Consider the following 13,214-nt stretch of genomic DNA (forward strand, 5'->3'; position numbering starts at 1 on the left):
TTCTCCCTCCTCTCGCTACCAGCAGTGTGACCTGAAGCAAGTCATTTGGCCTCTCTGCATCTGAGTCCTCATGGGTAAATGAGGGTAAGAGTATCAGCTCAGGGACAAGACACACTGCTGGTAAATCTTGCTCTGCCGCCCAATAGACATATGATCTCAGGCAGGCCTCTCAGCAAGAGAGTTTTGGGCTCTTCCTCTTCTGTGAATGAGAAAGATGCTGTCCACCTGCAAGGGTGTTCATAAGCACCCAGGCACACAGTAAGAACTCAGGTGTTAACTCCTCTCCCCAACCCTATCTGAGAAAGCTTGTGAAATGAGTGGGGGTATGTGTGTGTGGCGGGGTGACTGGCAGAGTTAGAAATGTTTATTAGAAATGTTTTCGGCAGTCCAAATGTTTCCTATTTTAACTGCTGGAAATGCTAGTCCTCATCTTCTGTTTCCAATCACCTTCTCCTTCACCCAATTCTCTGTCACTCTATCAAGATTCTTGACTGTGTGAAACACAGGCATTATCAGGATGACTGTAAAGCCTTGGGCATGCTCCTCTCTGCCTTGAGCTCCCTCTGGCAGTTACCCAGGCACACTCATTGCCCACACACACTCTCTGACCACATGCACTTACACATCTACGTCACACAAATTGCAGTGCAGGTCTTCAATGACATGCGCATGTTGGCTGCGGTTGAAGATGGGCAAGGGCCCTGCATAGCTCTTGTCCCGTACGTTGGCATCTGCTGGATCGATGGAGACAGCAGTCAGGTGTACCACAAGGTGGCCAGCAAAGATGGCGCCCATGCACTGGCCCAGCAGGTTAAAGACTCACTCCATATTCTGCCGGCTGGGAGCCCCACCCCTGCTTCCTGTGATGAGAGAGCTGCTCTCCACCTCCGTGTGACTCCCTTGTACAGAGACTCTTAGCTTGTGCTACCTCCTACCTCCAAGACTCAGCATAGGAATGACCCAGATGGAAGAGGAGAGGGGACGTCTGGCAATAGAGCTAACAAGCCAGCATTGCTTGCTGCTGCCGAGGGGCCCTGGCCTCAGGCTCCAGGCCTGGCACAAGCCCTGGCTGGTCTGACCTCCAAATCTGATCTGGTTTCATATTCTAAATGCTGAAGCGAGACTGAAAGAGACCATCCTCTAAGGTCAAGGGACCCGAAATATAAGTTCTAAGCTTGTTTGTCTTGCTTTCACGGGAAGTCAACTGTGAGAGGGAAGCAGCCATCCTCTCTCAGTAGCCAGGCCAGCTGGAAAACCACTTGCAGACAGGGCTTTAGTACATCCACTGCTTCTCTGACCTGGAATCAAGGTACTTGGAGCCCTGGGGCTGAGCATCTAGGATGGCCTGATACATTTAGGGCCTGACCAGGGACAGCATGTCTAATTCCTAGAGCTGAAACAGGACCTATCTGCTCAGTGATTGGACCAAATTCTAGAAATGAATATGCTGAAAACTTGCTGCAAAGTAAAAATTCACCAGTAGATTCTACCTAGACAGCCATCCATCCTCCATCCATCCATCATCTTGCTAGCCAGGCAGATACCATTGCTCCATCATTCATTCTCCATCCATCAGCTATCCAATTTCCTTTTCTCCCTTCCTCCTCCTCCCAGCAGCCAAATTTCCCTACATGTCTACACAAGCCAGGCTCTACCCTAATGTACTGTGCTATAGCTGAAAAAGACAATCCTGTGGCCCATTAAAACCACTTTATGGTCCTGGCTATGGATCACCTCTTGCCTAGTTATTCCATAGTTTCTCAACTCTGCTCTTCCTGTTTGGGACCCCTTGAGTCTGCCCTTCATTTGGTCCCAAAGTGAGCTTCGAAGAGCTTAAAGTGAAAGGCTTGCCTTCTTAAACTCCTACACTGGCTCTCAATGGCTCTCAAGCTAGAATTTCTCTTTGGCTCAGTGCTGAGGCCCCTTGTGCTCTGGCTCCTCTCAAACCTCTCTGGTATCACCAACCACTACTTTTCACCATTCCCAGCCTCTCTTCAGACACACTGAATGTGGGCAAACATTTAGTTTCCTGCCTGCTCCAACACTTCTACTGCCCCCATACCCTGGTTCATTCATTCAACTGTTTTCTAAGATCTTTCTCTACGTCAGGCACTGAAGGATATGGCAGGAGTAAGATGGAATTGGTCCCTAGACTCAAGGAGCCTACAGTCTGGTGGCAAATACAGATGTTAATCAAATAATACAGGGGTCCCCAATCCCTGGGCTGCAGACCAGTACTGGTCCATGGCCTGTTTAGGAACCGGGCCGCACAGCAGGAGGTGAGTGGTGGGTGAATAAATGAAGCTTCGTCTATATTTGCAGCTGCTCCTCAGCACTAGCATCACTACCTCAGCTCCACCTCAGATCATCAGGCATTAAATTCTCATAGGAGCACCAGTCTCTGGTGCCAGAAAGGTTGGGGACCACTGAAATAATGGGTTGATTACAATGAAGAAAGTTCATGGAACTATGTGAGTTTGTGTGACCTCATCTAGTCTGAAGGGATCCAGAAAGCTTCCCTGAGGAAGTATCACCTCAGCTGAGACTTGGAGAGGAACAGATAACAGGGACCCAGCAGGTAACACAAAGAGGAAAGGAGATTTGGCTGGTTATTGGGAGCAAGCAGAGTCCCAGCCAGAAAGGTGGTTCTAGTTCAGCTCAGGGCTGCCATGCAAGAACGATGGCCCATGTCACCAAATTCTGGCTTTTCAAAAGGAACCAGAAATCTGGATTTTTATGTGAGGTCTCTCATTTTTTAAATGTGACAAAAAAATAAATAAAATTTTAAAACCCAGCAGCTGAAAGAACACTTGAAATCTGTCCATTTTGTTGTTAATTATCCCTCAATTAAAAAAAAAAAATCCATAGGCTAAACTGGCTCATGGGCTGTCAGTTCTTGACTTCTGATTTAGTTAGGTGTTGGGGTGGAGAGAGGAGCAAGGAGCTTCCTGGCAGACACCAGTGTTGTCCCAACAGAGAACACAGGAAACAATATAAGAAGAGGCTGGGGATAGGGCTGAGGCCAGAATGCGGAGAGCCTTGAGCATCTTGAACCTCATTCCTCCAGGCAGGAAGAAGCTATTAGATGGTGTTAAGCTGGGGGGCAACTTTATCAGATTTGCTTTTTGAAAGGGCACTCTGGCTGCAGGGACACAGACTGGTAGGAGTGAGCGCATATGTGGGGACAGGCTGGAAACTTGAAGACTGACTAGATAAAGCTGATAAAGCAAAGGGGTGGAGTCAAGAGCATCTGGAGAGGCCGCTGGGCACAGGAGAGAAGGGGAGCTGTGAGCAGCAGGTGTACGTCTGGGCCCCTGGTGCTGTTGGTCTAGATGGCCCATCTCCTGTACCCACAGTCTGCTGTATGAGCCCCGAGCCCTATACTTACCATGTGATGATCTCCAACCTACAAGGCTACCCTCCAGCTGGAGGCTGAGTACCCCCAGGGCACCCTGTCCTGTTTGTCTTTGCAACCCTCAGTCCCAGGCCAGTTTCAGGACAAGACAGGCACTGGGTACACACCATTACCCTACCTTGTTCCTCAGGGTCCTGAGGGAGCCTACAGAAGGAAGGGGACTTTGATGGAAGGGAAGAGAACCATCCAGGCCCAGAAAAGGGAGTGTCAGACAGGGTGGCTCTGTGAGCCTTCATATTGCCTAAAGCAATGAATGTGGAGAGGAAAAAAACCCTCCAAATGCCCCACTGCCTCAGTGTTGGCCTGCCTGAGCAGCTCTCCGGCTTCACTGGTAACAGTGACCTCAGGAAGTCACTTAATCTCTCTGAGCCTCAATTTCTTCCTTAGTAAAGTGGGGAGAATACCTTCCTTATAGATTATTATGAGCATCAAATGAGATAATCCAAGTACAAGGGTTGGCACAGTGCCTGGCTCATAAAAATGCTCAATAAAAGCTAGTTACTCTTGTTTACTGTTATCTGCTCTGATTCTACTCACTCCAAACCACACAGTTATTAACCTGGCTTCCCAGGTACCCTGATGGTAGAAACTCAGGTAATCCTGAGTGAGGGGTGTGCCCATTCCAGATCATGAGAGGAATATTCCATGAAACATTCTAGTTAGTAGCCCTGACTGAAGCCTGTTGGTCACCTCAAGGAAAGCCCAGTTTTCCACTTACAGGGCTGATGACTAGGCTCTGGCCCATAGTGAACCAGGAAGATCCCCCAGTGACACAGTTGGTGTCCAAAGATGGCAACCTTCTCTAGAGCCCTTCTCCACATACCTGCCCTTGTCACTCACCATCCCAGGGCTCTGTGGTTTCTCAAGAGAGCATGTTCATACCTATGGCTCATGCGTTCTGGTGCTCACACACATATCCTTGCATGCTCCGTGGCCCCATTTTGAGAAGCAGGCAGGACTATTCCTGTCAGACAGAGGAGGAGGCCGACACCCAGAGAGCTGGCAGAAGCTGTTCAACCTTGTACAGCTCTGAAAGGGCTGAGCTGAGACCAAGCTCCACTGCTAAGTCTATGTCTGAGGCATTCAAGTTCATCCCTGCTAACCTCCGTTAGCTCACCTAGCTCTCCTCCACAAGGAAGCATCTCCATGAAGCACACACACCAGGGCGTACTTGCACGGGCACCCTCTGGATAGGGGCATGTGGCCGCCTGCTACACTCCAATTTCCAGCCTTGAAGCCACATCCTCTACTCCTGAGTGTTGTGGCCAGGGCTGAGGCAGTCACAATACTAGGTTCATCAAAGTTCACATCTGTCACGGTTCCCAAGAGCCTCCAGGACATCTTTAACTCTCCTCTTGTCAATTCAACCTCACCCTAAAAGGGCCTGATTTACATAATCAATGAGTTTCTAAACAATCCTGGGTACAGCATAATAATCTGTCCATTAATAAAACCACATTTTAAACGTACCAGGAAACTTACTATGTAAAAGAATTCTACCATGACTCTTTTTGAAAAGTGAAAAAAAATTCTTTCGTAATTGAAATAATTATTCTCTAATTTATCTCAAGCTCTGGACACAATTAGCTTAAAGAGAGCTTTCAGGCTCTCTTCTATAATCATTCTTGCTGTACCTCAGTTGATGAGGTTCCCATTTGTGTGGGGCTTTAAATGATCTAAGGTCCTTTAGGCCTGTCAACCCACACTATAAGGTAGAGGGTCAGATAGGGGTTAAGGCCAGGCAGGTAAGTAGCTGAACCCCGTGGGGAAGAGACAGAGCCTTCCTGTGCTGAGGCTCTGGAGCCCAGTTTCAGGCCCCCACCATGTCTTCCATCTACTGCCCCCATAATTCCATGTACCAGCCCCGTACTTCCCCAAGGATACAGCATAGCCAGCGGGCACCCAGTGGTGAGGCAGGAGGGGAACAAGGACCCCAAAGCCGATCACAGCGAAGAAGAGGTACAGCAGCCAGGCCACAATCTGGAGCGGGTGAGGGGGCCAGCTCCACCCATTCCGGCGGGACCGCTGGCCTTGCAGCTCCGGGGAAGGTCCACTAGCCTGTGCAGGTGCTGTCCACACATTCTCCTCAGGGGCTGTCTTGTTGGAGGGTTTGTTGCAGATATTCATCTCCATAGGGAGAAAAGTAGAGAAAGCTTTAGCCTGAGGAAGCCCAGGCTGGAACCCCGAGCCCATGCTTGCAGCTAGGTTTCAGCAAGGGAGAGAAAGCAGCCTGGGACATGAAGCCACCTCCTGGCTACTGTGCAGGAAAATCCAAGGCCGTAGCATGATGGAGTTGGGCAGTGGAGGAGGGTGGTAGTAGAGTGCTGGTCTCAAAGCCCCAGAGCCAGCTCTGGCCCTGGCGCAGGCCAGTACAAGGTAGGAAGGTCCAGGGTTTATTCAGGACACAGAGCGGCTGCCTGTTACTCAAAGTGTTCTGTCTCCACAACCATCACAGTTAAACCCAATAAGACATGTTCTCATCTGGTAACAATATCAGGCTGGGGCCAGAGCGATGAGAACACATGCTGATTCTGTTAGGATTAGTCACTCCTGTCCTGCAGCCACAACACAAGTGTCAGAGAGGGCCCCTTACCACATGCTAAGGGAAACAGGGAGTCGGGTTGCCCAGAAGGGGGATCTGGCCTCTGCCCGTCAGTAAGCTTGCAATACCTTCAGGACTGGGGGCACCCTGAACAGTATCTCCTGTGCCTCAGAAGGGCTGCCTGAGGCTTCTTGGCTGGGGAGGAGCCAGCATATGGGGAGAGGGGACGATTCCTCCTTGGTTCCCTCTAGCAGCAGAAATGACCACGTTTCTCTAAGTAAAATCTGGGTCTGGTGGACTGATGCCCTCTGACTGACTCAAGGGCGCTCAGGGAAGGCCAGGCCTTGGCCAGAGTTGACCACCAGGTGGCAGCACTCCCTCACCCCGCAGTCCTTAGGCCCAAGAGTTGGTCTGGTAGCCAAAGCTACATGCAGGGCGGTGGGTGGTGAGGGAGCCTGTCATTACAGAAGGAAGAGCCCTACCCCCAGTATCTTCTGGGCCTGAGATGGGACTAGAGCCCAGGCAGGCAACACCATACTTAGGGAGACAGGCCAACTTGGAGCTCCTGGTGGGAAGGCCAGGAGCTAGGGACAAAACCCTGGCAAGTGGACTCTCCTTTCAAGAACTCAGGCCCATGGGCCGGGGGGTCTGATTAAGCCAAAAGGTCTTAGCAAACCCACCTTGGCACATCTGCCTGGAACACCTTCATCACTTCTCGGCCCCTAAAAATGTGACTTGACCTTCAGAGCCTACTGCAAGCAACTCCTCATCCAGGGGTACCCCCAGCAGAGCTGGGCCCTCACGATCAGTCTTAACTAGGCAAGTCACTTTGCCATTTGGAACACTCTGCCATCCTTGTGTCTGCCCCCTGTTATGCCAACTTCCCCTAAGGGCAGCAAATGTGCTGTGATTCATTCACTTCTATTTCCCACATCTGCTCCCCCAAGCACCCAAAACATACCTTGTACATAGTAGGTGCTCAGTAAATGTTTGCTGACTTGAAAACATCTGAAATAAAAGAAAATGTGGGCATGGTAAATGATGTGGAACCCTGGTCCACCCGAAGCTACCTGGCCCACTCTGCCCTGCCTTCAATCTGCACAGGCACCCTGTATCCAGCCCTCCCCCGCCCCAGCTCCCCCTGCCCACTGGCTAGTACCCCAAGTGCTGGACATTTGCACTTAGCCACTCTGCCTTCCGCTAAGCCAAGCCTAGCATATCTGAAGTCACCTCTGAGTAGCCTCATCTCAAAGCTAAATGAAGTGACCTTAGTTTTCTCCCAGGGACTCAACTGGAACCCTTTGGTCATTTGCTTGTCTTCAATAAGAAGCAGTGAACAGTGAAAAAAGAGCCCTAGCTTTGGCAGAAACAGATCTAGGTTCAAGTCCTGGCTCTGCACTTACTAGCTGAGCTGCCTGAGTTTCTTCATCTGAAAAACGAGGTAGGGGTGTCTACCCAGGGCTGTGTATAGATCAGCGATGCTGTAGGTAAAGTCTTGACACATAAATGCTCCCTAAATAGTAGACGTCATAATTATCCTTAAAACAGCCCTCTGGGTTGTCCTCATCTCTCCAGACTGTGGCTACTGCACCTGATATTCTATGAGGTTTATGTCCAAAGTGACGGGGATGGTCGAAGTTGCTGTCTTATGTCAGTGGTCCCAAGGAACACATTGTCATAAAGGCTGAGCCACTGGAACACAATTCTAACCTTCTCGCCTTCAATCAAAGGTGGCAAAGATGATCAGAAAGCTAGCATCATTTTATATGGAATGTCCCCAGAGGTAGTAAATCTTTATCCATGATTTTTAGAAACAGTCAAAAATTATCAGGTCAAGCCCTGTGAATACAGTTGAGCTGGGTAGTTCTTCTTTGCGGGGGGCAGGGGGCGAAGGGGGCGCGGGGGGGAGGTCAAATCCCTGTGGTCTGCACACATCGCTTCTCCAGTGACATCATCATCAGGACAACGACTCTGAAGGCTGAAGGGAACCCATGAATTGGGATCCCTGAGTTCTGGCTTTCTGTTTGCCATCCTCACACCTTAACAGAGCTACACCTTGAGGGAGTTTCTAAAGAAGCAGAGGTACCTGTTATGTACCTGCTGCCTGGAGGGGGCTAGCAGTGGCCGCAAGCACCCCCAGTGCTGCTGCAGCCCAGATACCTGAGGTGAGAGGGGTCACCATAGGCCTATACAAATAGCCTTGGGGGGCACTGACTCTAAACCAGGGTACCTTTGGTCCAGAGAGGTACCACTGTATGAGACCGTGGATGAGGGGACAGTGCTGTTAGTTAGGTCTAACTCCCCTGCAGCAGTGGTAGCATTCTAGAGTTAGATACCCGAGCTGGTCAGGAGGCATGTCACCTGTCCCAAAGCCTGGGCCAGCCAACTCTTAACTGATGACATTTTCCCTTGCAGAGAAAACCTAAGATGAGAGAATCTAAGATAGGGCCTTAAGCACAGATGGGACTAAGCATTGTCACCAAACCCAGGGACTTTTCTGGCCATCTCTCCTTCTCAGCGCTTCTCTAGAATAGATTGAAAGATGCATGGCTCTGCCCCTGGACACCGTGGCCAGCTTATGCACTCACACCTTGGCCCAGTCAGCACTTATTGGGACCCAGCCCCTCGTGTGCACTGAGGATGGAAAGACAAATGAGACCGAGCTACTGACCTTAGGAGCTTGCTTTCTAGGGACCCAGACAGACTTAGACAGATATCAGGACAGTGCGTGAATGCGTATTTGGGCAGCCTTGAAAGGGCTAACCACTCAGAACACAGGGTAGATGAGCTTGGAGGGTGGGGTGGGCAGAGTACAGAAGGAGAGAGAGAGGAGCCCTGGGGAGCTGCAGAGTTAGATGACAGGGGACCTAGGAGGCCAGGTGGGGAAGTTTGGGCAATGCTGAAAGAGCCACAGTGAGTCACAGGAAGTTTAAAGCAGGAAAGTGACAGGAACTGATTGGGGTTTTGGAAAGCTTTCCAGTCACAGAGAGGAGGAGGATATGAGAAAGGGCTTGGGGGGAGGTGACACCATAGCAACAGACCTATACTTTGGGAGGAGTTGGTAGGGAAGTGGAGGTCAAGCCTACAAGTTCCCCGCTGCCTACCCAATGTCCCCCGCCGCATCTTTGGTGGGCTGAGAGCTATGTGGGCCTTGATAAAAGATTCTTCATGTACCTTCTGCTGCCACAGAACAACCCACAGAGATAAGCTTGTGGAGACAAACACAAGAGGGAAGAGGCCCCCTGGAGTGTTAGAATCAAAGGTAACTGCTACCTTGGTAAGCCACAGACCCATCTGGCTTCTGAGGCAGGTTGGAAGGACTGTGTATGCCCCTCCTTTGTCCCAACAAGGTGAAAGTGTTCATGTTACTATTTACTTGCTAAATGCCTAAAATAGCATTTTCAAAATAAGGTTAAGCTACCTTGATTTATAAGCCTAATTTAAATGAGGGAAATCTTACATTTCAAGTTATCAGTATGAACTCTAGAATAGTTGCATGACTGATCCACTTCCCTCTTGCTCATCTCTGCTCCCACCAAAAAAAAAAAAATTTCGGAATGTGGTTCTGCGATTCATGCATGGTTGTCAAAAGAACCAGAACGAGGTAAAAAGTACCAGCCCTAGAGAGGCTGTGGGCATTCCTGGATTCCTGTTGATTCGGGAAAGAATCAACTCAGTTATTAAAGAAGGTTTGTAGAGAGAGACACAGAACTGGGAGGGTAGAGTGATAAGGTCAGAGGAGAGGTAATGGGGCTCCATCAGGGATTGGAGGGCCCGGGGACCTGAGCCACCAACAAGGAGAGACAGGTTGGAGCCAAGGACGAGGGTTGACCCAGAGATAAGAGCCTGATTCCAGTTCCTGCACTGTCTCTCACAGATTGAGGAACCCAGCTGGGGTGGGGGAGCAAATTTCATACAGCCACCTCTTTGGGTCTCTCCTTTACTCATCTTTCAAAAAAATTAGCTGGAAGGCAATTTGGCAATGTCTACCAAACTTTAAAACACATATACCCTTAGGGCCACATTCCATTTCTAGATATTTATCTTATACATATACTCACAAAGTATAACAGAGATACATTGAAGTCTTGTTCGTAATAATAAAGGACAAAAAGCAATATAAACAGACTATGGCACATCCACACAATGGAATGCTATACAACATCAAAAACAACATAAAAAACAATGCTATACAACATAAAAAAAAAAATGACCATTAGGTAGAAAAGCAAGATGTGCAATTGCTGTAGAAAGCGCTACCAAGTGAGTAAAGACAAAGGCAGATGAACAAACACCTATATACACAGATTCTCTCTAGAAGGAAATGCAAGGAAGCAAACAGGGCAGCCTTAGGGAAGATCTAGTGGCTGAGGGTAAGACAGAGATTTGCTTTTACTGTATATTCCTTGGTGTTGTTTGAATTTTTTTTTTTTTTTTACCATGTGCATGTACTGCTTTTGAAAAAAAATTTATGTCAAATAATAAGTAATTGAGTGGTGTCATTTCTTGCCCTCCTGGCGCCGTTGGGCTGCCATGTGGACAAAATGTGCTCATGTGATCCAGAACCCTGTACCACACCAGACAAACAAGGAACTCCTGCCTAACAACCGTGCAACAAGAGTGCTCGGTTTTAGCTCAGTGCTTCCTCACTCTCGAACACAATTTTGACTCGTTCAGCTGCAAAGCTGTGAAGAGCCGCAGAGCTCCCTACAAGCTGCTGGGGGTCTTGTCCAAGCCAAAATCAGACAACCAGACAGCAAAACAGAGGTGTTGCTAGGCAGGACCTTGTTCCAGTCCTTGGCAAAGGGCCAGTTCAGTTCCTCATGACTCCCAAACCCAAAGGGAAGGTGCACGCCACAGGGAGGTTTTGCTCCCAAACATCTTTTCTTTTGGCTAGAGGATTTAAGTGATTTTCTATGGATATTTCTAAATAAGTTATCTGCTTTGTCCCAGGATCTGCTTTTAAAATAACTTTCACCAAGATTTAACAGATGCTCAATGTAACCACTGAAAGGAAGGCTGGAAAGAAATGTTACATGGTGCATACTGCTTTACAGTACAAAAAGTCATTTTAAAAAAGAACTCTTAGGGGGCAAGTACTTTATTAAAATTCTTCACAGGTGCCAGAGAAGTCTCTGGCCTTAAAATTCCGGGAAGTGGCTATAGTTTGACTAGAAGATACACATCACAATTCCCAGAAAACCAACTGGAATTTCAAGCAGTTCCCCTAGACCTCCCCAGCCACTGGTTTCAGGTGCGGCTGAGCTCCTCACATAAACAGCATGCAGAGGTCTCATGCTCAGGCAAGAAAAGCTTGTAATCTCAGTCATTCCTGAGTTGATGTGGTCTGCAAACATTTTCTGTGCCATTCCCCTCCTGAAGCAACTGCTACAAACAAATTCAAGTTAAGGCAAGGAAAAGGGACAAGAAGGAGTGAGCAACATGGAGCAGAAGAAATAAGGCCAATGAGCAGAGGCAAGGGTTGTTGATTTTAACCAGGAAATCAACTCACATGACTACAGGAGCAAGCCTTGAGGAACACCCACTAAGAAGCAGTCATTAAGAACAAAGTTGTGACAGAACAAAGTTTAAAAAAAAAAGAAAAGAAAAGAAACTGACTAGTTAAGCACCAATGTTGCTTTTATTCCATCTCATGGTGATTATCTGTTTAGAAACTCCACCACCCCTCACCCATTTCTAAACCCAGCTCTCCTTCAATAAGAGAAATTAAGCCGCTTCTTACTGTCTTTGATGCCATCACCCTGATCCAAGCCTCCATCATTGCTCCCCTACAGTGTTTCAATAATAACTATCACTAGCACTTAGAGGGCACTTCTGTGCCAGACACTGCTCAAAGTGTTTTGACGAAATTCACTTATTAAATCTTCACAAGTCTCTGAGTTAGGTCCTATCATTTCAAACTATTCTCATAGACTTCTCCAGTCATTGGTCTCAAAGGCGGAGGGCCCCTCACTTTCTCTCTCATAAACAACATGCAGAACAACATCCGCATGTCACAGAATACTGAGGCTCAGAGAGACTAAGTAAGCTCATCTAAGAGGCACAACTAGACTGGCAGAACTAGAATGACCCTCAGCTGACTTCCTGGTGTGCTCTGTCACCACCGCGTTGCCCATAGAAGCCAGAGTGAGGTGAGCTTTTCAAAACTTGAAATTAATCAAAGCTCTTCAATGGTTTCCTCTTCCTACTAGAATAAAGTTGAAACTCCCACCACATCCTTCAAGGCTTCCTCACCCTTTCACTCTTTCTGTTCTTTAATTGTACTTTGCTGCCCACAGACCTTTGCATTTGTTTTTCCCTCTTCCAGAAGTATCCTTTCCCTGCTTCACAATGCTGGCTCCTTTTCAACCTTCAGGTCTTAGCTTCAGAGTGGCCTTCGACAGCAGACCCTCCCTGACCACCTCCCTCCATTTCATCTCCAGAGCACTTATTCCCGCCTAAAATTACTTTAGTCCTGTATTTGGTGCCTGTCCCACTCCACCACGACCACCAACACCACCACCCGCCCCGGTCCCCTCTGAACACTCTGTGGGTTTTGGAGACTGGCCGCGTGTTTGGAGGCCCCGCGCCTGGCACACTGTCACAGTAAGCGCTTGATGCAGATTTGTGAACCTGATAAATACTAGAAAGAAGCTCCGCGCTCTGCCCAATCCCTGGAGCTCAGGCTGCGGGCTCCAGAACCCGGCTAGGCGGCGGCAGACACAACCCGGTGGCTCAGGCCAGGCTTCGAGGTGAGAACCGCGGCGGGGGCTCCTCACCTGCGCGTCGTGACGGCCGAGCCAGATCGGCCCTGCCAAGGTCACCCAGCGGTTCACCACCCCCAGCGCCTGGCCGTCCACCCTCCCAGGAGCGGCCGCGCTTCAGATCCCAGCGGCGGAGAGGGCCCCCGGGACTGGGCAGCGGCGCACCCCGGAGCGAGGCCCCATCCCGGGCCGCGCAGCGATTAGGCCGGCGAGTCCTCGGGCTCCCGCTCCAGAGGGCTGGCTGTATAGACCGGCCAGGCCGTGGCGGGCTGGGCCTCGTCCCGCGCTGGACCCGTTCCCCTGGCAACGGCGCGGGCTACGGCGCCCCACAGCGGCCAAACCGCGCTGCGTCACTTCGCGCGGGCACCGCAGCTGAGGTGGGTTCCGCTAAGGACCCCCTGGAGCCTCAGCCGGCCCATTTCCCTTTCCTTTACAACCCTTCTCCTAGAAACCTCGCCCCACCCCAATCCACAGCTTCTCTTCTCGAAATTAA

The 13,214-nt window shown here is 49.5% G+C and overlaps 1 protein-coding gene across 4 annotated transcripts in view; it reads right to left on the minus strand.

Annotated features, from left to right (window-relative positions):
* ZDHHC1 (zinc finger DHHC-type containing 1) overlaps window positions 1-13,007 on the minus strand; it is a 19,591-nt gene extending 6,584 nt beyond the window's left edge. For all 4 annotated transcript variants that reach the window (XM_011380475.2, XM_023523572.1, XM_023523573.1 and 1 more), the window contains exons 1-4: window positions 12,737-13,007; window positions 6,919-6,965; window positions 5,300-5,542; window positions 623-798 (exon numbers count right to left, since the gene is read on the minus strand). In XM_011380475.2, coding sequence (XP_011378777.1) covers window positions 623-798; window positions 5,300-5,542; window positions 6,919-6,927 — 428 coding nt within the window. In that variant the 5' untranslated portion in view covers window positions 6,928-6,965; window positions 12,737-13,007. The remainder of the gene's footprint in view (window positions 1-622; window positions 799-5,299; window positions 5,543-6,918; window positions 6,966-12,736) is intronic.
* Between the last annotated feature and the right edge of the window lie 207 nt (window positions 13,008-13,214).

The sequence above is a fragment of the Pteropus vampyrus genome, unplaced genomic scaffold (genome assembly GCF_000151845.1).
Source record: "Pteropus vampyrus isolate Shadow unplaced genomic scaffold, Pvam_2.0 Scaffold394, whole genome shotgun sequence".
NCBI classification, from domain to species: domain Eukaryota; kingdom Metazoa; phylum Chordata; class Mammalia; order Chiroptera; family Pteropodidae; genus Pteropus; species Pteropus vampyrus.